The sequence below is a fragment of the Vidua chalybeata genome, chromosome 2 (assembly GCF_026979565.1).
Source record: "Vidua chalybeata isolate OUT-0048 chromosome 2, bVidCha1 merged haplotype, whole genome shotgun sequence".
In the NCBI taxonomy this organism is placed as follows: Eukaryota; Metazoa; Chordata; class Aves; order Passeriformes; family Viduidae; genus Vidua; species Vidua chalybeata.
The window spans coordinates 34,163,768-34,191,625 of record NC_071531.1 but is presented as its reverse complement, the minus strand read 5'-3'; the positions used below and the strand labels follow the sequence as shown (position 1 = coordinate 34,191,625).

At 37.3% G+C, this 27,858-nt stretch overlaps 1 protein-coding gene across 1 annotated transcript; it reads right to left on the bottom strand.

Moving 5' to 3' along the window:
* Window positions 1-734: 734 nt before the first annotated feature.
* LOC128783851 (interleukin-5 receptor subunit alpha-like) lies at window positions 735-26,309 on the bottom strand. Its single transcript, XM_053934988.1, has 16 exons — window positions 26,257-26,309; window positions 25,040-25,168; window positions 24,451-24,500; window positions 21,176-21,305; window positions 20,908-21,083; window positions 20,040-20,179; window positions 19,408-19,446; window positions 18,516-18,657; window positions 9,659-9,788; window positions 9,392-9,567; window positions 7,855-7,994; window positions 4,909-4,947; window positions 3,801-3,930; window positions 2,471-2,567; window positions 1,885-1,966; window positions 735-1,071 (listed from the first exon to the last, which is right to left on the bottom strand). Exons 4-16 carry the CDS (start codon window positions 21,301-21,303, stop codon window positions 997-999), a joined length of 1,494 nt encoding a protein of 497 aa, XP_053790963.1. The 5' UTR covers window positions 21,304-21,305; window positions 24,451-24,500; window positions 25,040-25,168; window positions 26,257-26,309; the 3' UTR covers window positions 735-996.
* Between the last annotated feature and the right edge of the window lie 1,549 nt (window positions 26,310-27,858).

Here is a 27,858-nt window from a genome sequence, read left to right as displayed (position 1 = left end):
GGAATTTCCACTCTGACCACTGCTGCATACTGGGAAAAATACAAAGATGGTTTACAAGTGTGTCCAGCATGAATTTGGCCTCTTTTAGAAATTTACTTTGTTGTTCTGACCTGCTGCAAAAAGCTTCCCAGGTGAGTCTTTGACCAAAAGGTAATCATTAACTGTGTCAAAGGCAATAGGTGTGCCAAGAGCTGTTTGTGTTCAGCTATGGTATAAGCTGGAGAAAGTACAGCACTGGAACATGTCCAGGAACAACTGTTCCCAGCATTAGTTCAGCCAGGATTTTCAAGTAATGTCCTGAACAGCTCCTGGACATAGTCCAGAGGTTAGTTCAGGCCAGGGCTAATTTCTAAAGGTAGTTTGCATCTGTTCACTTTATTTAGGGGTTTAAGAGAGTGTGTCTGGACTCTTATATGTAAATTGGCCCCTTTGCAAGAAAATAGTCCCAGGAATGTTTAGTCTAATAATAAAATATCTAGTACCATTATAAAATTAGTCTAATAATCAAATAGCAATGTTCAAATGTCTAGTGTAAAAATCTGAGTGAATCTCATTTTTCTAGTTTCCCATGTGTACTTGAAGAGCTCCAAAGAAACTTCTAGTATGAACTGACCCATTTTTAACAGTAGAACAATGAAATTCAGGCATCAGAATTAAAAAAAAATTATTTATCTGAATAAATTAATCATTAATCTTTCTAATATGAGACCAAAAGACAATTATTTTTCCTTAAGATTAAAATGTAACTAAAACTTGTTGAATAAAATATTCCAATCATATTTACAAAATAGAAGATATCCAAACAGTTAAAATTAGCCAAAACTAAAAGCAAATACAATAGCATTTAAAAAGATTACATATGAGGTATCATTCTCTCTTGGCTGCATCACTTTTTTATACAGGAAAAAGAAGAAAGTAAAGAAAGCCTATATATTATTCCATAGGGATATACAGTTGTCTAAGAAATGCACTTTCAGACTCCTCCATTTTTCTTGGTTATCTCACGAGGTCAGCAACTAATACTATCTCTTCATTTTCAGATGTTATTGACTGTATTTTGCTCTCCATCAGCTGAAAGGAAAATAAAAACTTCCATCAGTTTTATACATAATGTTAGGTTAGCCTCTACTTACGCACAATTCTGAGAGTATTTAACCTATTTTTGCTGTGGATGACCACCACAGTCTGTCCTGTTTCCTTACAAAATCGTATTTTGAACTGTTTTCTGTGTCACCTTATTTTCTTTCTTGCATGTGCAACTTGCTAGTCGATAAGTAGGTGACGTGTGCACCTGGAGGGATTCAAGGGACAGCTTGGACGGGGGGACATGGAGGGACACAGGGCTCAGACACTGGGATCAGGTGTGAGAAGTTCCTACTTTATGGTGGTTGTAGATGAAAAGAGCGAGGAGATGTGCTAATCTCACTGGCAAGTTCAGCCCTGCTCGGCTGGGGAGTAGCAGGAGGACTGTGATGTCTAGGACCCTATTTTAGAGACTGCTGCTGCTAGTGTTGACGAGGTGCTGGTAGAGGCAGCCGTGCTGGTTTTGTTTCTGGCTGCCTCACTGTGCCCTGTTGTGTCATTGTCCATGTCCTTGTGTTGGGAAAGTGAACAGCCCTTTCTGCTGCCTGGATCTACCAATGGGAGCATGAGCCTGTGCACCCGTGAGACTGGAATGGGAGAAATTCCGTGGTTCTAGAAGAGCACTGCATTCGATTTCCCTTAAAAAACTCACCTGCTGATTTTTTTTTTTTTAATTTTTCTTCAGAATATGGCAAAGAGAAGAGTAATCCTCTGTAATAAGTTCCTTATTGTATAAAAATTCAGCCAGTAGAGTTTGTATGTATTTCACACATTTAATATAAAAATAGAAAGAGAACATACCTCTGAATTTGTATCAGTCAGTGTAAAAAAAGAAGGTTTTGGTCCTGGGATCTGTGGAAATGCTGCCTTCCAACAGCCAGTCCTGGAAATCAAAATGTATTTAATACAAAATTAAAATTTAATAACTGTAATGTGACAACACCATTGCATCCTTGAACCAGCTCTTATATTCCTCTTCACTCTTAGAAGTGAACTGAAAAATATACATAATCTCAACACAGAATGAACATATGACAGGAAAACATTAATAATTTGGAAGGTAATAGATTCATTTTTGATTAAAGATTTACTAGTGGTAAATTTCTTTCTTTGATGGAAAAAGAAATTTGTCCTGCTGTGTTACTATGAGCAGTAAAAAGTGGGGGGAAAATTTTAACTCTTAAAAGTTTAGAGAGCTGTATCTTCTCTGAATTACTGTATATTTCTATGCAAAGTGCATCATATAGGAGAATATACTTTTTTTTTCTGTTTCACTTATGGGGTTTCTTTTACCTATCCTACAGAGACACCTCCACCTTATTTGTTTAAAAACTTTAGATGTTACACACACACAGAGAAAATAAAATAAATGCATTAATTTAGTTACCTTTTGCAGAAAAAAATTGTGATGATTGCCATTAAGGGTGTTGCAACTGCTACCCCAAGTAAAATCCATACTGAAGAATATATAATTTCCTCATTTCCTGAAAGAGAACCATTCATAAATTAGTAGTAATAGTAGTGGTAGTAGTAGTAGTAGTAGTAGTCATTTGAGAAATAGATCATAGAATTGCAGAACTTAGAATAGCTTGGGTTGGAAGTGACCTTTAGAGATCATCTAATTCCAGCCACTCTGCCATAGGCAGGGATGCCTTCCACTAGAGCAGAGCCCCAGCTTAGAGCCCCAGCCTGGCTTTGAATACTTTCAGGGATGGGGCATCCACAACCTCTCTGGGCAACCTGTGCCAGTGCCTCATCACCCTCATAGTGAAGAATTTCTTCCTAAAATCTAACCTAAATCTACACTCTTTCAGTTTAGAGCCATTCCCCCTTGAGCTATAACTACGTGTCCTTGCACAAAATCCCTCTCCAGCTCTCTTGTAGCCCCTTTAGGTACTGGACAAGTGCAACAGGGTATCTCTGGAGCCTTCTCTTTTCCAGGTAGAATAACCCAAGCTTCCTCAGACTGTGAGAGGTGCTCCAGCCCTCTGATCCTTCTTGTGACCCTCCTCTGGACTTGCTCCAACAGGCCTTCCTGTGCTGGGACCCCAGAGCTGGATGCAGCACTGCAGGTGGGGTCTCACCAGAGCACAGGGGCAGAATCTCCTCCCTCACCCTGCTGCCCACGCTGCTCTGGATGCAGCCCAGGACACATTTGGCTTTCTGGGCTGTGAGTGCTCATTGCTGGGTCATGTCCAGCCTCTCATCCACCAAGACCCTCAAATCCTTCTCAGCAAAGCTACTGTCAATTCCTTCATCCCCCAGACTATATTGACACCAGCTGTTGCCCTGACCCAGGTGCAGCACCTTGAACTCAGTCTTGCTGAACTTCATGCTGTGTCAAACATCTGCTGTGGTGATTGACTGTGGTGAATGTCAGTCTGAAAGGTTTCACTCAATATAAAAATGAATTCTGTCATTTATCACTTTAGCAGAAATGTCTGATGGGAAGAATTAATATTGATGCTATTTGTTCACCCCCTGGAGTAAGCAGGAGCTCACTACAGCTGCAAAGGTGTAATTTTTAATGTTATTTCCAGTGTTTGAATGTTAAGAAATCGATTAAGTCTCTCCCCACTCTTCTCTGTCATGTGGTGTGAAGCAAAATGTTTGCCAATCCTTTTTACATGTGTGTGTCCATAGGTGTGTGACAATGTGTGAGGTAGACAGGACATTGCTGGGGAGAAGAGTAGCCCAGGGCATGGATTTGTTCTTACCAAACTCAACAGGTACACTCCATTCCCCCCAGGCTGGGTTCACGAGGCAGGCACTGCCAGCTGCTCTCATTTTCAAGACGTACTTCTTTCTTGTATTTGATCTTAGAAATATGTTACTATTTCCCCCTTCCTAAAAAACACGCAAAAAACTGAGATGCTTTTCTTTGTTCCATGCCTGTGTTGACAATATGCATGTGCCATTTACCAGTGAAACTTCTAAGAGGCTATGAAAGCATTGCTTATTAAAGAAGACTGCTGTTACAGAGAGAAAAAAAATCTTTCTTATTATTTATATAATATATAAATATATACACAAATATGTACACAAATACGTATCTCAAAAATAACCTGACACTCATGTAACTTTTTACATTTAGAAGCATATCATCTTTTATACTATAAAAGTATAACCTGTGATTTCTTATGATATGGTTTGATTTATTGATAACTTCCACATAGAGAGGTAGAAAAACATTAACCATCTCATTTTAGTACTGCTAGAATTGAGTGATTTTAGGAATAAGGTGTCTGTGCACCTGCCTCAGTCTCTGCATTATGAATTTTCAGAAAAAGCATAACTTTCCAGCCAAACCTGTAAAATAAGTAGATGACTGCAATACTCAGTGTTACCAGAATTTAATGTAATACTCTTGCTCTTGGTGGCTTTTGCATAAAGGTGGATGTGCAAAAGGAGGTGCAGCATACCTGGATGACAGCCTTCAACCCAAAAGGACTTTTGTGATCTATGTTTTTCATAAAAAAATTGAATTCCTAGGAGATACTTTATCTTTTCTCTGTAGTCAGTGAAGTGTAACTTCAAAGTCTGTTCCAAATATTTGAGAAGGAGAGTGGACAATATAATGAAAAATGGGAGATTTTTCAAAATACTTACAGAAAAGCAATAAAGTTCTGCCCCTGAATAGATAATAAATTGCACATGCCATGATGATTTAGCAGTTTGATGTATTCATGAAATCCATAAATAAGGTTTCTATAAAGCATAGGACACTGAGCACATACTGATTTAAACTTATTTGCATACTATTTACTTTTCACAGTTGACAATGAAATGAACATGTATTGCTGATTAATAAACATACAGACTCACTTGTATGGAAGTATATATGGGTTTTCCTTTAGGATTATCCTGTAAATTGAAAGAAAAAGAAAAGCAACTAACTTTATTTTTATCATTCCTTGTTTAATGTTTCAATAATAATTAATTTTTATCTACTGTCCCATTTTTCTGCATTCTCTTTATGTACTTTGTGGTTTGTTCAGAAGAAGTGCTAGCTATTTGTCTAATATTTAGTATCTAATATTGAATTAATCTACAATGCCAAGTTTATATAGTAATTAATTCTACTATGGAAAGATATTCATTTTCCTTTTCATCACATTTGAGATATAAATTTAATTTCAGATTGAAACATAAGGCAAACCAGACCTAAATGAAAACTATAAGTTTATTCTTACAGACACCAGGAAAAAAATAATCTATGAAATAAACTTTTTTGTTTGCATCTAATGTTTTAACATTACAATAAATGCCATTGTATGTAATTGCAAATATTATGTAAATATTATTTTGTTTTCTTTTAGATGAAAATATTTGCAACTAGCATGGATTCACAGCTATTTTAGGTTGTCGTCCACTACTTTTTTAATAGATAGAATAAAATTTGCTCATTTCATTTGAATAGCCATAAAAACTACCACATAATGTACTGACCACACACAACTAAGACTGCAGACTATGTTCTCTCCATTAGACAACTAGTTTTGTATTTTTGTAATTATTTTGCAACACACCATTTTAGAACAAAACTCAATTAATCCAGACTTATTTTTTTTTCAAATAACTGCATGCATGATCATGTGGCATCTGAACAGAAGGCTGTTCAGCCTGGAGAAGAAAAGGCTCTGGAGAGAGCTTCCAGCACCTTTCAGCACCTAAAGGGTCCTACAGAAAGGCTGAAGAGGGATTTTTCACAAGGATATGTATTGATAGCACATGGGGGATGGCCTTAAGATGAAGGAGGGTAGGTTTAGATTAGATATTAGGAAGAAATTCTTTACTGTGCTGGTGGTGAGGCACTGGGACAGACTGTCCAGAGAAGCTGTGGATGTCTCTGGAAGTGTTCAAGGCCAGGCTGAATGGGGCTCTGAGTAACTTGGTCTAGTGAAAGGTGCTCCTGCCATGGCAAGGGGATTGAATTAGATGGCCTTTAAGGTCACTTCAAACCCAAACCATTCTAAGATTTTAGAAAGCAATCTGTTGTCCAGGACACCTTCTAGTATCTGCAGTCAAGCTAAATTATGCACAGGGATCAATCTAGGAGAAATATCTGGTCAATGAACCCCTTGTTCTTCTTTATTGGTGCAGGGGTAACCTGAAAGTTTTCAGGGTTGATTACAGAGCACTAGGGGGATGGTGAAGAGCAGGAAGTCCAGATGGTGTCTCCTCAGGCCTTCCAGTGAAAGGGAAAGCTTGAGCAGAATTGCAGTCATCCAGCAGGTCAACACCTGGCTGAATAACTGCTGTCACAGTCAGGGCTTTGTCTTCTATGACCTTGGGTTCCTTTTTGAGAAAGAGGGGCTACTGGGCAGGCATGGGATACATCTCACCAAGGAGGGTGATTGTGTCCTTGCAAACAGGTTTGGGCAACTGGGCCTTCTATAAAGTGTATAAAGGAGTGCCTGGTGTGCACAGGGCTCTGTCTTGGGATAAATAATGAACCAGTAAGAGATCTTGTGTGTAGGCATCAGAGGACAGACCAGCAGAGTTGTCAGTGATAAAGCAATAAATTAGGCAGAAGAAATTTTTGTGGATAAATCTTCCAAAGTTATGATTATAGCTGCATCTGATAAGTGTCAAAGGAGCTTACACTGCTCAATTGCTGGAATAATTGCTGTACCTTGACATAATTAGCTTGGTGAAAACTGCTAACGATGATGAAAAAAAGCTAGAAAGTTCAGACAAGGTATGGATTGTGTATTCTTTATAAAATGAGTATTACATATATTAAAAGTTATTAAAAAGTATGTATTGCTTTACTGCCATAGATTTTATTCCAATGTCAGGCAGAGTTTTCATTAATGTTTCTTTGTTAGAACAGCCAAGTGATTCAGAGAAGTAATGCTGTTTCACGGCATTTAGCTGGGCTTGCAAAGACACGTCTGTGAAATAGTAAACCCAACCCAGACTAAGAAATTCCAAATTCCAGAATGCCTTGAATCAACCACTAAGTAGGTGGCCAAATCTGGTTGTGGCTCGGGAAGATTTTTTTCCTTTGTAGTCTCTGTGTGCCACCCTGTGGCCTTTTGGTGCAATTCTGCCGCAGTGATTTAAATCTTCCTTGCAGAGGAGCCCGGCAAACTCATGCCTTCCCTGTTGCTGCCATAAGACTTGTCAAGTCAAGGTCACCCCACCACTGACCTGTCCTTAATCACGCTGCCTTTCTGCTTTCTCTCACATTTATTTTCCTTTTGTTTATCATTATTAAATCTTCAACTTTTGGACCACAGGTGTGATGCTTATATCTGGGTAAGCTATTTGCATTTCATACATGGAGATATTTAATTCATTTATATTAACTCAAAATTGTAATGTGAATACACATTTCTCTTTCCACTCTTTAAATCCCAGCTCTGCTCTTCCACAGAGATCCAGTTTCCACTGGAAATACTCCAATCCAGGGCAACTGCAACAAGTTTTAGTGAAAGAAGTGCCTTTTCTAAGTGCTGTCACAGGCAAAGCTGTGATATATTTGAATCTTGATTAACCATGCTTCTCCTCTGGGACTGTCCCAGACACCCAGTGTCTCTCCAGCAGTGTCTTACTCAAGGAGGCAGGGATTAAAAAAAAGTAAAAATGAGGCAGTATGGCAGAGCAGGATTTGGTATGGACCTGAAAAGTGCAGTCACAATAAATAGGGTGCTATGTATGGGGAAAGCTACATCAGAGAAGAGAGACTTATTTACTTTTCACTCATGTGTTTTGGTAAATGCAAATATATGAATTAATGTTAAGTGTATGTGAAGACATTCTTACCTTATACTTTATGTTAATTTCATATTTAAAACACATGTCTTTGTTAGAATGACTTATTTGGGGTCGTTGCCATTGAATTATGCAATCATTTTTAATTTCATCACAGTTGACTGTGATATTTGATGGAGGCATGAGCTTTTCTGAAATGATATAACCAAGAATTCAAATAATTAAAATCCCTTGATCACTTTTTGATTTGATGAAAGAGAGTGAAATTGCAAGTAACACCTCTATGAAAGATACTTGTTTGTACCTATTTTCTTAGGACCTATTAGAAATAGTTGAAAGACCAAAATTTTCTAAATTCAACTATTAGAAATAGTTGAAAGACCAAAGTTTTCTAAGATCATAGGAGAAAAAAAAAAGGGAGTAAGACAAGGAACATGATATAGGAGCATAGAAAGAAACAATCCCCTCAATTTATTTTTCTAGAGGAGCGAGGTAAAATTCTGTCTTTATTTTAAGAGAATGATTATTACTGTGGCTCAACCAGCTGCTTCTATCCCTAAAGTAAGAAATTCAAAGATTTTTTTTTCCCTAAGCCTCCCCATGATACTTCTGTGATATGGAAGTGTTGCCTTCAATCTGTTGTGAATTATGCAGTTTATTCCCTCCTTGCAAAAGAAATAGCCACACAAATTTAAGAAAAACACTTAATTTTTAATAGTCTAGCCAACTTCTTCATGTATTGCCCCTCACTTCACAGATGTAAGCAAAAGTATGAGGATATTAATATTATTTATATTTTGATCATTGCCAATGACTTGATTATTGGAACAGCTGAAGACAGTCACTCATGGCAGAAAGGGTGACAAAAGGTTGATAGAGGAAAGTTTAGCAACAGCTAGAATACTACTTTACATCAGTCTTTAGGGACAGGCTTGACCTGTTTGTGATGGGCTACTCGGTCAAAGAACAATCTTGTTTTATCTGCCATGAGTAACATTACAGCTCAATTTCTTCTTATAGAATGAAGCCTTTTTTGTTCAATGTTTTAGCACAATACCAGAACCATTTGTGACATTTCCAGTGAGACTTTGCTGCAGTAACAGTAACTGCACAGGATGCTTTCAAGTACAGCACCACATGCCTAAGGTATGTTGTACATGTCTTAATTCATTTACTCTAGGATAAGGTGTCCTGTATGTCATCCCCAATGGCAAAGAAAACCAGAAATTAGTGCTCAGATAAACTTCAAAAAAGTTTCCTCTCTCTTCTGTTGAGAGGTGTTTGGCCATCACTGACAGGGCAGCAGGGGAAAGTACAGTTTTTTAAGTCTTGTGGACTTGGCTTGAGGAAAAACCTAAAACTCATAAGGGTTGATTGCTAAAGAATCTGAGAAAGAATGCAGCTGTGGAGCTTTCCTGTTTAATTCCCCTTTTTATCTTTTGCTTGGGGAATAGGTTTTCTTGAGGAAGCCACAGTCTCTTACTCTCAACTCTGGGTGAGACAGGATACACAGTTCCTTCTCAGGGATAAATGCCCTACTATTTTCATGCAATAATTAACATAAAGCTGAAATAAATTATTTACTTACCTATTTTATATAGGTCAATGTACTCATCATAGAACTGGATTAGGGAGTCTTTGCTAGACCCATTCACCAGGAAGTAAGCTTTTTCAATCCCTATGCTCACATTTTGGAAGATACATCCCATATTTCTGCAATTTTCATCTTTAATGTAAAGCTCACATTCCGTCTGATTGTCCTCTCTGCATACAGCAAAATAGTTTCGTTAAACACAGGCACTGTGATGTGTTGAATGAGAATTCAGAATTCCCTGTCCCAAGCAGACCTACTTACCTTGACTTCTGCCAGTAGAGAAAATACTGTGTGTCTGCTGGAGCATCCCCCCCTGCCTGCCAAGTGCAGTTCATGAGGAAGATGTTATAAATCACACAGGAGAAGTTTTCAATGGCTGACCCATTCATGCCTGCAAACACAGGAATATCCATGATGAGGAAAAATCATATGACATGAGGATCATGGCACACACTTAGGTATGTTAGACTCCATCTGGTTATTGCTTAGTTTAGGAATGACTTATTTCATTTTGTTTGCTAACACTGAAAGATATTTGCCCTGAGAGATCCAATGAAGAATTTTTATGGATAAATCCTCCAAAGATGTGATTATAGCTGCAACAAAACAATTTGTGTGATAAAAGAGCTGGTGATCTCAGGAACACTGCATAAACTTTATAGATATACATTGGATGGCTGCTATTTTAAGGTCTAAAGATTGTTTTTCTATCTGCTATATGCAAAGTTTAGGATGAGTAGATGTCAGGCAATTGGGTAAATAGCTGCAAGCAGAAAATATCAAAATAGGTCACAGCAATATCCATCAACTCAAGTTACCCAATGTTGAATGTCAATGTGGTAAGTTTGCTGAGGGCGTTGGTTATGTGCTTTCAAGGATGTAGAAGTATTCGAGGCTGGGTTTGTTGGGGCATTGAGCAACCAGGTGTACTGGAACAAATCCCTGAAGGGGTTGGAACTAAATAATCTTCAAGGTCCTCTCCAACCCAAATCATTCCGTGAATATGATTCTATGACTGAGGAACAGTCTCTCACTTCTAAAAATTCAGTACTAAACCCAGTAAAAAATCAAAATTGTGTCTAGGATCTTTCTTAGCATGCAGCAGGTACTTTATTTGTAAAAAAAATTTCATTCAACTTAGTTCCATATATTCCTCTGACAGTTTTTTAGATTTTGACTCAGACATCCAGACACCCCTCCAGTCTCAGACTTCCTAGAGACTCAGTAAATACCTCAGCAAACAAAACAAACAAAAAAAAATTTGGAAAGAAAAAGATGGACCTACCTTTTATTTCAAAATGTCTTTACCTTGTTTATCTTTCTATTATAATCTTCAGGTTCAGAGAAGATGGAAAGACTGTATTTTGAAAAGCTGTGTAACTATAAATTGGGCTGTCTCCCTTGCTGCTTGTGTTTTGGGGAACCATCTTAGCATCGGAAGTGTTGCAAAATAAATGTTCATCACTTCCCCCCTGATTCATAGCAAATTTTGTGATTGCCCAACTCGGGATTTCTTATAACGTGAACAAGAAGTTAGCTGGTTAAATTTCCCCTTTTGTTGCACCAGAGTATGGTGGTGTTTGGGAATCCAGCAAGTGCATCAATTTACTTTTACAGGTATTTCTCTCTAGCTCTAAACAATACTGAGAAGTACAAAGCATGTCTCCATACAAGCCATCTCTGGGGGATGGAAGATGGGGGTTCTTCATGGAGGTGAGGCCTGGCAGTCCCAGCCCACCCCACCTCCAGCCAAGATCAGGGCAGCTGTGGGCCCAGGGCTGCCTCAAGCCTGACCACCAGGCACATCCTTGGGGACTGGGATGGGCCATGGGTCTGAGGGTGGGCCCAGCTTGGCAGGATGGGGGAAGCTCCAGGGACTGGGCAAGGATAGCCAGGTCTGTGGGGGCTCTCAGGGAAATGACAATGTAAACTGTAAATGTTCTCTAAGCAGATGAAAAAAGGGGATTTAAAGTCTTGGATATGATGTCTTCAGATAAGATAAATCACTATTAAAAAGTGTGATGTGCGCTTGTCCTCAATTCATTTCTCCCAGTGTGAAAACAGTTAAACTACAAACTGCCACTAAAACAGAAAAAAAATTGCAGGTAGTAAGCTTCCAACTACAAACAGCTGCTCCAGGCCCTGCTGTTGAGCATTTTTTACCTTCTTGGGTCACAGACATACATTTTCTAAAGAAGAGGGTTATTATAAACAGTATAAAACATCAAAAGCTCCTTTATACCCTGAAAGGCTTTGTTTCACAGAAGCAATGTAATTTGCTTAATATGGAGATTTAAAATACATGTAAAGTAATTTCATTTCTTCACATTGAAATTGAAGCATCACTAGAAAATATTACATTTTTCAAACACCTAGATATGTCAATATTTTCTTCTTAAAAACACGCAGATCCTTTCTGCTTGGAGTTAAAAACTTGTACGAAAGAGAACAGTCCATGTACTTTTCTAACACTCCCATTTCTTGGCTACTATATTTGGCAAAAATCACCTGCTGCCCAACAGTCTTCCAGGATGCTCCAGGAATTGCCTTTATGAAAATGCTGAGGTCATTTCAATCCCATAGCTTCTTTATTGGCATATGGAATGATTTAACCATATCAGCAGTAGTTCTTATGTATCAGCTATTCACAGATGTCTAGGATATAGTTATGTCCAAGAGAGGAAGCCAAAGGTAGCTCAGTGCTGTCTTTCCTTGGAGACCTTCTAGAGACCCAGAAATGCCCAGGCTCATGAGTATTTCTTCTTCCTGGATCTGGCTGGAGAGTGAAACTGATGACTGATGCGCTAGAAGTGGGCAGTCATTTTCTGGGTTCATTATCTCGTGTTTATTGTAAATATTAGTTATACTGAGTTGTTGCTGAGGCCAGCTAACACCACAAAGTGCATATCTGGCATGCTTTCTTCTCCTCAACACATGTTGTATAAAGTGAACAGGTGAAGTGAAGCAAGTCTACTCATCATATTGGAAACTTTTTGACTGCAAAATTATTCTCTACTACAAAAAAAAAAAAAAAAAAAAAAAAAAAAAAAAAAAAAAAAAAAAAAAAAAAAAAAAGAAAAAAACATGCAGTACTAAAAGCATAGAGCAAGGCACAAAAAAAGAACTGATGTATTAAGTGGCACTCTATGGTTGTGTTCATGCATTTAATCACATCTGTTAATAACTCGGTGTTAACTGAGGAGATGAACAACTCACTTTGAGCATCCAGAACTTCAGTCATCCCTAGAATCAAGAACCATGAGACAATCAACAGAGCCTTGCCTGGTCTTTTGTGGTTTCAGAGGTAAAGACCTAAGGCAATGTTGGCTCTATAAGGACCAATTCACGGACATTCACTCTCTTCATATGCTAGTGGAGAATAAAAATGTGACAAAGTTTTTCTGAAGCATATCTAAGAGACAAAGGGTGGGAATGAGAAGCATGTATGTATAGGTGGATATTCTACCAAAAAGCAGATTTATTCAAATACGCAGCTCATTTTGGTGAGAATTATTATGATTACCCCTATCTCATTATAGAAGTCAATAGACAAAGCAAATGAAAGCTTGGACATCAGGTCTGAGCCCATTACAGTTGTTCAGAGGAAAAAGCAGTCCATTTTCAGAAGTTTCACTGTACTTCCAGATTAAATAAATCCCATACATAACCATGTATGTATTTTTTTAACACTGACTGTGCTGTAAAGACAGAAGAAAGGACTTCTGATCACAAAAAATATAAAAGCCCACAGTTTATTGTGTCCTCATCTTTGGAAGAAAGCACTCAATTTTTTTGGTGGTAACATACTGCATTTCATGGAGAAGGGGAATGACAAGTATCCAAGTAATAAAATCAGAGCTGTAAGAAATATCATGGAGACTCAAATGGGACTCTGGAAAATTAAGGAAGTCAGAATTTTCGTTTGCCTGCTTTATCATGCTCCCACTCTGAAGATCACTTGAGCCTGCAGAGAAGGCAGCAGGGAAGCAGTGTGTTTTTGTGTGCTCTCTCAGATTATGTATCTCTGAAACACAGTGAGGAAGAGTGGAGTTTTGATTTGGCTACTTTGTCTTTAAACTGGAATTACTGCAGCAGAATAATCCAAACAGCCCGGAAGGTCAGTGGTGTTTTTGCAGAAAAGGGAACTGTTCTACCCAGGGGATTTCTTTTCTTGTCTATATTTAAGCAAACTCCTTACCTAAGGCTTTCAAAAATGCAAACAGATGAAACATATTTTAAGAATTCCCAAGCAAAGAGGGTGCTACTAAGGGTGCTACCAAAGTCTGTCATTTTTCAGAGACCAGACAACTTGAGTGGCCTTGATATCACTCAGGAGTGGGAAGCAAAATGAGAAGAAGAGAAAGAGAAAGAGGAAGAGAAAGAGAAAAAAGAATAAAGGAGAGAAGAGAAACCTGGGCAGAGACACTAGGACTGTTTACAGACTTTTGGCTCTACAGGGAGTGAAGTCATTGCAGAAACAGTATCAAACCAAATGCTTCTTAAAACTCACATAAACTTGAAGAATAATTTATTGCTCCAACAAAAACAGGAGTGTTCAGAAGAGCTGTCTGGTGTTTTGCTGTACTGGTGTGTTACAGCTTTTGCGTATGTCACAAAAATACAAATGGTAGACAAGACCATTAATTTTTTCCTTGCATCAAGAACTTTCTAGTTTTTAGCACAGAACAGAGGAATAGCTATAGGAGACCAGAATAAAGGACTTCTTCCTGTGTGAGCATCCAAGGCACTTAGTTAAAAGATTCTAAAGCCTGACCATTCTTTCCCACTGATTTTGAGGTCTTTGCCCAGGGATGGGAAAGTGATACCTTAGTTCCACACCTACTACCACCTCCACTGTTTCATGGATATGGTTTATGGTTTTCCTATTAGTGTGCTGGTAGTGAACAAGTATTCTTAATGACTTCTCTGTCTCAGCAGCTTTCACAGTGAAAGCAGTGGGGATGTAAGGGGTGCACCAATGGCCATGATCAACTCTGTGTGAAGCAAGATGGAGCGGATCCAGTAGATTGTATCTGTTTAACTGTCCTTAGATTACAGTGAGTGTTGGCTTTAGTTTTCCCATTTAATGCAGGTGTTTTTATCTTTTGGCAAATATAACTTAAGTAGAAGGATCCTTCTCTGGTTCTGTTTTAAAAAGACATTAAAAATAATTTTTTTATTGAAAGCTCATTTAGAAGCACAGAACCATAGAAAAATTTAGTTCCAAGATGGTGTCTTGACAGTAACCTGGTCTAGTTGAATTTTATCACTAAGAATAATTTATTTTCCATTATGGGATTTCAGCTACTTGAGATGACTATGACTTTAACCATCTTGAGACTTGATGGAATTATAGAATACCCTGAGTTGGAAATGACCCACAAAAGTCATTGAGTTCAACTCTTCGCCCTGCTCAGGACAGCCCTAAGAGTCACACCATGTGCCTGAGAGTGTTGTCCAAGTACTTCTTGAACTCTGCCAGGCTGGTGCTGTGACCACTTCCCTGGGGAGCTGTTTTGGTGCCCGAACACCCTCTGGGTGAGGAACATTTTCCTGATGCCCAACATAAGCCTCTCCTGACACAACTTCAGGCCATTCCCTTGGGTCCTGTCACTGGTCACCAGAGAGAAAAGATCAGTGCCTGCCCCTCTGCTTTCCTTCACAAGGAAGTTGTAACTGCAATGAGGTCTCCTCTCAGTCTCCTCCAGGCTGAACAGACCAAATGGCCTCAGCTACTTCTCATACAGCCTCTCCTTAAGGCCCTTCATCATCTTTGTAGCCCTTCTTTGGACCCTCTCTAATGGCTCTATATCTTTATTATGTTGTGGCACCCAGAACTGCCCCCAACACTTGAGGTGAGGCCGCCCCAGTGCAGAGCAGAGCAGAGCAGAGCAGAGCAGAGCAGAGCAGAGCAGGACAATCCCCTCACTTGCCTAGCTGGCAATGCTGTGCCTGATGCAGCCCAGGACAAGGCTGGCCCTCCTGGCTGCCAGGGTAGGACTGACTTATATTCAATTTCATGCAAATAGAAAGTCAAAATATGTGATCAGCACCCGAATTGAGGGTTTTCTCTCATATCTCCTTAATAGTTGGAGGATTCAGGCTGTTATGCTGTTTCATCCGGGTGTTACATAAACACACAACTAGCCTGTACCATTTACAATTAGCAAGTGACAGGCCTCTGCTGGAGAGTTCAAATGCTCAATTTCCAACATTTCCCACTCAGTACATATACATATGTACATCTGCTACTTGTTAGCAATCATATATTAAGTAATTTTTTCATCTAATACAGATAGGAAGGGATGAAAAACAGGAGGCAACAAATAGACTTATGGGAAGATTGTATCCAGAACTCTTTAATAGTACTCACTTTATATGAGCAAGTGATCTTAAGAGGTTTGATCTTGGCTGGTCTTCATACAGCAGGTTTTCATACAGATGTCAAATTTCATTCCTGATCACAATCTCAGTATGGCTGTACCTTTTTTGAGACACTGAACCAATGGAGATACTGAATAAACCCCTTAAGTTTAGTTGTTACTTATTCTTTTGCATGTTGTTGAAAAACAGTAAAATAGCTTCCAAAGCATTACTGAAATATTTTTTTTTTCTGAAATAATGCAGTATTCATCATAATAAAAACCAGAAATAGTCCAAACATAACTATTCATAGAAAATGCAACCAAATACAAGGAGGCTATTAGAGATAAGATCTTGGGCAATTGGCTTTACAGCCAATGTTCTTCTCCCTGCTTCCAGGAGTGAGAGAATATAAAAAACTGCTAAATTTTTGACAATAAGGGATATATGTTTGAAAAAAATCAAGTTGCTCATTTCACTTGCATTCCATCATTTCTTCAATATTTGTTATTTCTTCAGTTTCTTCTTGTTTTAATATATTCATATATTCTGTCTATTAAAGGAAGAATATAACATTTTGTTAGTGTTTCATGCATGAGATTAGTCACAAGGTCATGATTTATGAATCTCCTGTCATTCAAATTTGTTATTTATTGTATAAAACCTGTAGCAGGACTCTGTCAATTAGAAGACCAAGGCAGACATGTCTAGATCTTCCCTCCATATAGCTCCCAAAGAGGAAAAAAGTATTTTCAACTCAAAAGCTAGAAAAATCATCTTTTAAAACATAGAAAAGATAACATGATGAAGGAAGAGAAAATAAAAGTATTTATAAAGACTCGTCAGTAATTCCGTGTATCTCTGCAGACAAATTTTGTCTTCCAGACTTGCCTGCAGCCAACCTAAAGACTTTGCAAATTGTAGCAAACTGCAACACGCTCTCTAGAAGGGCAGTTCCTGCAGTGTCCATCTGTTTGTTCCTTCTCATGAGTCATTCCAGTGTTCCACGTAAGTTAGCACCTCTCAACATTCTGCTCTACTTTCCCACTTACCATACCCTAGAAACTTTTGCCTCCTTTAGCATCATTGCCAGCTACTAGCATGGCAAAACTACTGAAGATTTCTTTGTCCCTTCTCTCCCTTCCTGCTTCTGCATTATTGCTGTGCAGAGAAACTTATGCTCAGCATTATTTTAGTGATAGCATGTGGCTTATAAGGACAGCAGGGTGAAACTGCATTTTCTCCAATTCTCCAGGTGGACAGATGACAATTATTTCGTAATGGAAAAGGTAAAACACACAAGTTATTTGTGTGTGGACTTTCTCTGTCCATATCCCAAGAATAAGAAAAAGAAAGAAATTTGATTCTTACTTGTGTGCATCTTTCTGACAGTCAGGTCATACCTTTGAGACTAAATTTTTAAATTTCAGGCAAATGGAAAGAAAGCATACCTGGAAGTCCATTGGAGAGGGTTCATGGAATGGGTCTCTTGGCTGTGGTACTGTAGCAGATGTTTTTTTCAAATAAGCTCTTCTACATTGACAAAAATGTTTGGTGAAGAAAAGACTTAGTTTGCAAACACATGAACACATACTATATAACAATGCTCCTGAAGTACTATTTTATTTCTCTAAGACATAAGTAGTGTTCTTCTAATTCAAAAGTAGCTAAAAATTACACAGGCTGAATACAATATTATAATTTTGTTGTTTAGAATTTTCATGACAATAATTTATTTTATGAATTACTAAAGCCTCATAGGGAAGTTGTTTCTTTATGTGAAAAGAAAGTGTTGTCAAAACATGGGAAAAATTTCATGCACCACCCCTCTACATTGCAGGGTCTGAGGGTGGGAAAGAGGTACTGATATAAGGCCTTGGCCCAGTATTGGAAAGCATTGTGTTATATTAATCAAGTGGATAAGAAAGTTGGGAATCAGAAGTATAAAGCATACTTTAGGAACATCCAGCAGATGATTCCTAGTATAGCTCAATTTTTTCAAGGGAGTCAATTTTCTCCCTTCCTTGTCTCCTTTAAAAAGAAGCCAGAAATTTTCTGTTGGGGGAAGAAATGCTATTTCAACTATAGAATAAAACTTTTGCACAAGAAATAAGGCTTACACTGTTATGCAAAGGAAAAATGTGAGACCTGCTGCCAGCCCTGGTATCAGAAACAGCACATATGATGAAGTAGACATAAGTTGTGTTCCTGAAAATCAAGCAATCATCAAAGTGTTGGTTAGCATCACATGACACGAATGATTGCACAGCTATGTGCAATCTGTTTTGCATCAGGATGTGAAACACTGCGTGAAGGGATGATTTCTTTTGCTCAGCACCTCATTGCCCTGTAGCATGCAAAGGAATAGAGTGGCTGAACAGTATGTGGACTGTCCACAGAAACTTGAAACCTGAGGAACTGAGTCCTACAGAATATTTAAATATCCAAGGTGGCAGACAACAACAGCAGGAAAAAAGAGATTATAAAATCAGGGGCAGAGATGGAAGAAGTAAAACAGATGGCAACAGACCTCAAAAAGGTCTTCTTCATTCACTATCCCTGTGCAAGAAGCACTGTCTCCCAAGAATGACTGGAGAACCCCCTAATAGTAAGAGACTTGGCAATTCTTTGTCTCTCTTTGTCCAAACAAATTAATGTGCAATTATCAATGTGGTTCCATCTGTAAGCATGAAGTAAAAAATGAAGCAGATAGGTAATAACTGAACAAGGTCAAAGAAGGGATTTTTATTCTTACCAAACTCCACAGGTGTACTCCACTCTCCCCAGTTTGGGCTTACTAAACAAAAGCCCGCATCTGTTGCTCTGATTTTGATGCTGTACCTTTTTTCTGAACTGAAGCTTTCATATAGGTAGGAGTTATCTTCAATGATTGCTGTCTAAATGTAAAATAAGTAGAATGAGAATTTTTGCATTATTTTTAAATAATTATGATAAAATTTTATATTTTACATTTATATAATCTTTCTGTGAACAGAATAGAGTGAAATAATTAGAAAAATATCACTTAGTAATTTAAATTGTTTCATCTTAGTTCCTCTTGTTTGAACATTTTTATTATTGGGTAATATGAAGATGAAATTTGCTGTATGCTTCCCTGGCTCCTTAGACTCTGCTAAGCAATGGGACTTAAAGAAAAAATTCTTTAAATATCTGGCACTTTAATGTTACGGTGGATATTTCCAAAACCGAAGTAGAGTTCAATAGCCAGATTATATATTTTTTTTCTTCCATCTTTATATTGGCCTCATCTTTGAGGTAATATTTTCTCGCCTTTTACATCTCAATCCTTTCCAGAGAGTATTAAAAAAAAAAAAAAATCCCCCACATTTTTTGTGTTACACAGAATCATGATCCATATTTTTACATATATATGAATCTGTTAGGATGTAAAAAAGAATGTAAAATGGAAAATTTGTGAAGTAATATCAAAGTTCACATGTGCAGGTGTTTTTGTACCAAGTTTTATAAAAAACAGTTTAAAACTTCAGATTTAGAAAACTTATGAATAATGAGCATGTGCAGTACATTCAAAGAGGTAGCGTGAAACCAAACCAAATTGTTTGCAGGACGGTCTGATACAGAAGAAACTTCAATATAGCATAAATCTTAGATTAATACAGGCTTACTGTTTTTGATGCGGTTTTGGTGTTTTTCTCAGCATCAGCCTAGCAACAAGAGAAAAGTTTAATTTTTAGGATTATTCTTTTGTTACTATATAACAAAGGGTCTTCTCTCATGGATGTTTGATTTTCAGAAAGAAAAAGTGTATGTAATATTTTAAATGCCTTCTTTTAAAGACTGTGAAATTTAAGCTGTTCTTCCACTAAGTGGTTTTTCCTCTCCACTGATGCTCTGAAATATTGCACCATTTAAATTTGGTTGCAGAATTGAGCATCAAAGCACTTAACAAAGGAAAAGAAGTCTCAGGTTGACAAAATGTTTACATTTTAATTGTTAAAACAAAGTATCTAAAATTTACAAATCAACTCGGACAATTTTTTTCCATTTTTTGCCTGTGTATCTTTTGCATTCTTAAATATTTAATTTAGCTAAGTTATATCTCATTTTTTTTTTAATTTTTCACTGTTGGAACAACAATAAGCTCACAAATATTTTGAACTTTATTTTTGGAGGATGCAATATTACTTTCCATATTCATTCAACCTTTCAAAAGGAGGGGATGAGAACAGGGTTGTATAGTGTTATGTGTGGAAATAGAGACAAACAAAATGCTGTTAAATGTCATAATTATTCTTACCTTGTTTTCTATGACAATTTCATATTTGAAACAACTACTTTTTTTCACATGACTTGTGCGAGGTGGTTGCCACCAAATACAACATCTGTGAGAAGCTTCTGTACAGTTCACTGTGACATTTAATGGAGGGGTGAGTTTTTCTACAGTAATATAATCAGAAATACTATTGATTAATAATAGCTCTCTTCATTCTGCTGTTTTAAAAATATAGGTAGATGTTCAAGCAACTGATCTAAAAAAATGTAATGCAACTTTAGCAGAATTTCTATATCGTTCCCCTATTCTGAAGCAGGACCCCCCTGATTTAACATTTCAGTTGAGGAGCCTGGAGGATCAGCTGCAACAGTAAAGAAAACTAAACCCACAAGCCATTTATTACATTTTACTGAATTCAGCATATGATTTCTGCAGGTTTGGTTATATTTCTTGGGTTTAAAAGGGTTTTTTTAATACTGTATTCAAATTAAACAGATTTTTTAAATGAACATTCTTCCATTTAAAAAGGGGAGTTTTTGCTCACAGCATTAAGGTAACTGGTTCTTTTCATTATGTGGATGAACAGCATTTCGAGATAATAAGACCAAGATTTTAGATAGGAATCCTTAGCTAGTTAATTCTAAAAAATTACACCTTTCTCTCAAAGAATAAATATTTGATTGAAATGTTCAAAATTTTCTAATCTATGATTCCAAATTATTTCTGTATTTATTAGTTTTTGTCCATTCTTATACTTTAGGGCTGAGAAAAAGTGAAAAAACTCAAACCTATTATGGGGAGAAATATTTTTTAAATGTATGCTTTTTCCCAGGGATGAATTCTTCATTCTTTTAACATATAACTGAAAATTAAATCAACAAAAAATGCTTACCAATTTGGTATAGCAGTATCTTCTTCTCATATGATTGAATGCTTTGTCCACTTCTGGACCCATTTACCAGGAAATAAGCATTGCTATTTTCTATTGTCACGTTTTGAAACTGACATCCTATGTGCCTTCCACAGGTATCTTTGATGTAATTTTGGCATTCCGTGACATCGTCTTTCCTTTACATGAAATATTGTATCAATAAAATACTGACAATGTCACATGTCCAACCACAAATAAAAATTCCCAATATTCAAGCAGACCTACTTACTTCCGGGGTCTCCAGTACAGGAAATATTGGGTGTCTTCTGTAGCAGTCCTGCCCACATGCCAGGTGCAGTTCATGAAGGAAACATTAAAAATGACACAGGCAAAATTTTCAATGGCTGTCCCATTCATGCCTGCAAACAGAAAGAATATCCCATGTCCACTCTGTAGAAAGACTGAAAAACTCAAATAACACATATCTTTGCAAGCTTGTTTAGCAATTTTTAGCTATCTGCTTGGCAAATCTGACTGTAATAGTTTCAGTATTGTTGTTTTGTTCTTACTTGAAGATGGCAATGACTTTATTTCTGTTGGGCCATGAGGATTATCTATCATGGTTCCTGAAGCCATAGATGTGACTGGGATCTAACTGACTCTTTAATCAACTCAAGCATAGGGATTTAGTAGAAATTAATAACAGAGACAGTCACCATGGTGTCCTTTGTTTAGACCCCTTGTTTAGCTGAGGCCCAGTCTACAGTGGAATGTAAATTCTACAGCCATGAGCAGGGTGGCAAAGTTCTCTCTGCTGTGCTTGTATTAAGTGCTCTGACCCTTGGTTACAAAGCACTAATAATTTAAATAAGATGTCCACCACTTTCTTCTGTGTGACAGCTGGCTGTTTACAATCTAACCCCGAGACTGTTTCCTGAAGCTATTCCCTGCAGAAGTGTTGCAATGATGTATTGTTCAGTTAGAAATTGAAACTGGCTGTTAATCTCTTCCAGTACTTTGGATTCAAGGATAGGGGGAATCTTATTAGCACTGAACGTGATAGAAACAGGCCTGAATATCCCTATAATTAGTGTAAAATCAAGACAAAGCTGAAGCAGAAGTTTACAGCTTGCTTAAGTTAACTCACAACCTGAATGAATTCCTTGTGTGTTTCTCCCCTACCAAAAGACAAGAACATCAACAGGAAATTATGAACATTCAGTACCTCAACAGCTATCACTGTGAATTGAAGGACTGGGCCACAGCTTTCCGAGTCTAATCCAACCACTGTTCATTGAGTTTAAGCACCACACACACAACATTTGCATTTACCTCTCTCATTAGCCCTAAAACTCCGCATCTGATTCTCACAACTTTGGAAATAAAGAGAAATTTTTTAAGCTATGAAGAAGTTGTCAAAGTACTACTGGATTTCTGGAAATCTTTCTCTCTTCCAAAAGGAAGGGTGAAACTTTTTCAAGAGCTTGGTTCAGCAGCATTTCTTTCAATGGCAGTGTTGGCCTAAGCATGCCCTGTCCTTTCCCTGATTCTAATGCCACTTCCTGTGGGGCTCTGTAGTGAGTAGGTTTGAACAAGTGATCATCATTACAATTAATGCTCCTCTCAGGAGTTTTTTTTTGTTTGTTTTTGGTGGTTTTTTTTTTTTTTTTTTTTTTTTTTTTTTTTTTGTTTTCTATCAGAAATAGTGGGACAAGCTCATCTGAGATGGCAGTGTGGGCTAGCAACTAAGAGTTGTCTGAGCTATTTCCATAGCTGTAGTAAATACTGACCCATACTTAGTCACTAGAGGTATCTAAGTTCTCAGCATAGAGTTGTTTACATCCAATTTATGTGTAAGTTTATATATATTTAAAAAACTGCTTTTGAGAGTTCAGTTATTACAGTACTTGATGAGGTGATGGAGAGCTTGGATCAGTTCTCTGGTCTGCTACAGATTCACTTTATGACCCTGGGCCAACCAAGTCTGTGCACTTCACTTCCTCATTTACAAAATGAATAGAGAAATTGTCTTCCCAATTGCTGGGTAAATGCAGCAGTAAATGATCACAGGTGCTGTGCAAGGGTCTTAGAGACATGGACTTCCTCAAGCTTTTAGCAATGCTGTAAATCTAAAGAAAAAAAAAAGAGTTATTCTGATTTTAAATCACTTCACAACGTGGTTCTTGTGAGGGCCAATAAGTAGTTGAAGTGTTCAATGACAAAGGAAACATTCAGGCATATGCTGTGAATATGTATGAGTCTCTCTATACCTGTTGCTGATTGGACCTTTTTTCCAAGGTTTTAGGGCATTTATTTTTCATTTTTTATTTATTCATATTTCTCTGGTTATGTCAAAGAAATTCTAGTAAAGTATATAAACACCACTACCCTTTCTGTAAGGATTATTTTTGAGCCTACTCAGTTCATCCAACACTGTCAGCATTACCTTTGTATTTTTAGCAACACCTGGAATAGAGCTAAGTCTTCATGAGACTTTTATTCAAAGAGACATTATCTCATTATTTCAAAGAGACACTGATATTTTTCCGCCTCCAGTTTATACTGAGGACTAGCTATGTTTTTCTAGTGTCTTTTTGCTTAACCACTCCTATTTGAAATGCCCCATATTTGTCACTTGCATATGTTTATTTCCATAAAAAATTGTAGGACCGTATTCTTATTAGTCTTTTCTGTGAGCTGTGATGCAGAAACCAGTTTAGTTTCTCTATATTGTACTCATCCTTCTGAACTGCCTCCTGTATTATTTGATGATAATAGTAAAATACATATGCAAGTATGTTAATATCCTCTGAAGCATACTTTGTTTCAGACACAAATAACTTATTTTCACATATTTTACTATCTTTAGATATATTTGAAATGTTTGACATTCTTTTCATGAAGATACTTAACTGAGAGATGTGACAATTATGATTGCACACTACTGCATAACAATCCGCTGTTTCAAGTACATAGAGTGTTTTAATTTATTTGTTTGTTTATGTCTATTTTGTCAACTTAGATTATCTCCATCTCTTGGGCAGACATCAGAAACAATGTAGGCACCTTAGCTTCAGAAAAATATCAGAGAGAAGAAAATTTGGCTCTGCAACTGTGGTATTCACACGTCCTCTGAACAGACACTTAGCTTTCTCAGAGTTTTTCCTGAGAGAAGCTGTGAGAGAAGCAGAGAAAGAAGAAAAACAATTCTTATCTCACTTACTGTTCCTGCTTGTTGCACATGTGGAATGTGGTATGGAAATTGTTTACCCAAGGTGATTGCTTGATTGGATTATGGTGATGGTGTTTTGGATTGATTGACCAATTAGGTCACAGCTGTGTTGGGACTCTTGGCAGAGAGTCACAGGTTTTTTGTAGTAGTGATTATAGTTCTTATTACTGTAATATAGCTTTAGTATAATATAGTATAATAAAGTAATTAATTAGCCTTCTGATATCATGGAGTTCTGCACATCATTCTTCCCACATCGGGGATCCCAGCACCAATATGCAACCATCTGTGGTTACCAACAACATTACTAGCAGGGAAGGACAGGATCTCACCTGAGTCTTGAGCCCAAGAGAATTTTTACTTTTCTTCAGTCATTCTTCAACTAAAAAAAGTATAAACTGTTGAATCTTAGATATAATTGACCAGATACTTTATAAAAGATGTTAAATAACAGACTTGATATTGGAAATTAAAAAAAAAAAATTAAAAAGCAATTAAATTACTTTAACCATCCAGACTAACTCTGAAGATGTTGTTAGGTGAGAGGTGGAGTTTGTCTTACCTAAACCTACCAAAAAGCTGTATAGATGCTCATAGGGGAACCAGTAATTCTATGCTGCCTTAACACTACCTGGAAAATAAACCCAGCTACTTTAAACCAGTTTATTCAGTCTAGTTAGGACATGATGAATGAAGGCTTCACCATATTTACTTTTTTCCATTCACTGAAAATATAGCTCAGAGGAATCTCTCTAATTCTGAGCTATCCACTTCTGTCAGCTAAATCCAAGCAGATTCTTTCCTTTCCTTTCTTACATCATCTGAAATTCACATGTAATTACTAAACAAAAATGCTGCGACTATTATTTTCTCAACTGAAAATTTATTATTGGTAATGTGTTTTTCTCCTCATTCTTATACCTGTGCAAGTATCACGTGCTGCTTCTCTTCAGAAAAACAGTTGCAGCAGAACAGTCCTATTTTCTCCAGAGACGTTTCAAACTTCCTTCCACATCTCAAATAGGTCCTGTGCAGATTACTGATGAAAATCTTTAGGAAAATTAAAGCATTTTTGTGTGAAGTCATTTCCTTCCTGTCCTGTAGTTTATAAGTTTCTATGAAAATTGGCTACTACTACTCTCTGTTCTACAGAACGAGTTATTTCTCAGAGAAGCCTGAACCCAAACAGCCTTCCACAGGGGATAGACATGTCAGGAATTCAAAATTTGAAATGCTACTGCAGTTGATTAGAGAGGTGACTAGATGAGAATAAAAACTGTCCAGTAATCTGTTGATGATGAGTAACACATATTTTATCATATTTTGATTCCTCTATGATTTTTATAGCCAATGAAAAGAAAGGTTTGTAACTGAAAAAAAAAAAAAACACCAAAACTTATACTTTGTTTTTAATATGACCATATTTTGTTAAAGGAAAGTCTGTGTTGAGTAATAGTACATTAAAGTAGACCTCTGAGTTTCATTTCCCAGCTTTGCTCCTGAAAGATTTTGAGAGATATTATTGTCAGCTGGAATATATGGAATGGAATTACTGCTTTCATGCTGGATGTGCTATGAGGCTAAGATTATGACTGTGTTCCTGCAGCATTTTCAGGGAATTGTGTATAGGAAATCTTCTAAAGTATTAAAATCATGAAAGAGAAAGGACACTGACATACATCCATTCTACTCATGCCTAAATGCAGTACTCCTAAAAGAGTTCACTCCATTTAGTGATTTTACTCTATGGATGCAAAGACCTAAAATCCAAACATTTCCATTTAACTGTGTTTTCAAGAGAAAGTAACACAGGCTCTCCAATTCTGTAATTCAGGTTTAACTTAACAAACAAAATACTGCTATGTGGATGAGACCAGTACTGGAAACTGCGAATTTTAAAATACAATTATTTTCAGATTGTAGAAAAAATATGCCATCAAAATACTGTCTGAGATATTCATCAGAGGAAAGTAGGCATTTGCTATCAGGTAGTGTCTATCCAGCCCTCACAGTTATTTTAACGTTAAAACTAGCAGAAATGACAAAACTCAGTTTTTCTTTGCCTAGCTTCTTAGAAGTAAAAGAAAAGAGAAACAGAAAAGAAAATAGAAAAGAAAATCAGACAATATTAAACCTACCTTGTCCTTGAAAACCTGTTTCCCTGCAGTACTTACAGTAATGGAGAACAAAAAGGATAGAAACTATGACTTTGCCTTGGTGTATTTTTGCATGTTTTGACAATGTGATTTCATTGCCTCATTTCCCTTATCCTTACTTCCGTTAAACTATGGGGAGAAGCAGGTCACTCCCGGCCTTGGGACGAAGGTCAGAATAGAGAGATGCCCTCTTCATTACTTGATTCACATAATTTTCATTCATTTCTGTCACACATTTTTCATATAAATGTTTGTACAGAGCACCACCTGAAAGACAGATGACCATGGGTCTTCCTTCTGGCTTGGGTGTAGATTAGCTATCATTGCTTCAAGCCATGCCATTGTTTTCTGCTTATTGCTTAGGGATGCTGCCCTGTACAAGAGTATCAGCCCACTGCTCTGGCCTACAGAAGAGCTGCTCCCAGCTTTGCACTAGCCAGCGTCATTCCCTGTAGGTGGGTAGCAAACCATGTCAGTCTTGACAACCTTCCTGCTTTGTGTGCACGTATTTCTGGGTTGGGTAAATTCAATGCGCAGATCAGGAAAAGTTTCTGTATGTATGAAATGTCCTGAGTGTACCAAACCAACAATATGTCACTTGTCTGTGCTGGTGTCCTGGAACTGAGACACATAGAACCTGCCTCTTCATGTACCCCATAGCACAGTCTGAGTACAGAGCCCTCTGTCTTCTTCATCTTTAAGTATTTTTAAAAGAAAAATGAAGTCATTAAAGTAGACAACAACATTTAAATCTCATTATGTATAATGTTCACTAAGTGTACTACTCTTCAGTGTTATATCTCACGGGAAGAGTGGTAAATCATATAAAATCTGTCCTCCTTCTGTTTGTCTGTATGTTGTACATCTTCATTCCCATCAGTCTTTGTTCTTGTTGCTCTTCTGGGCAGAGAAGGAATAGTTAGGGGATGGTTCTTGAGATATTTCCTCTTCTTTAGGTCTCAATTCCTCAATTGTATTCATAGAGTAAACAGCAAGACACTATCATGTACCCTGCTATGACATTTCATTTCAGGACCTGCAGAAGTAAGGACTTCTGATTGCTGCTCTGTAGAGGAATTGAAAGAGGTCTGCTGGAGGACTGTGATAATGCCGAGACTTTTGTAACTACTCAGTTTCTGTAATTCTTGAAACTAGACCTTGTTCTGTTCTCAGAACAGAATTATTCTTGGAACCCTAAGTCCAGCACTAGAGAAGTTGGGTGATGGTGTAACTGCTACAGGGAATTAGGCTACCGGAAGCTGAGCTGGAATTAAAGTCTTAATTCATTTTCAAGTAATTTTTCTTAATAAATTTTTTCATATAGATTGGAAAAGGTAGAATCTTCAATATTTATACAGAGTAAACAACATTCTATCAGTTTCAGTGTAGGCAATTTAATTAATTGTACGGAATGTAAGACTTCGTGATTATACCCAAGATCACCTCTGCAGAGGATTTGGGGTACTACACAAGCATCCCAGTCTTGTCAGTTAGAGTTTCATAGCAGTGTTTGATCTGGACATGGATGACTTCACCAGGCCAGGCAACCTGATGATGAAGTTCTCCTTAGTTGCTGTGCATTCT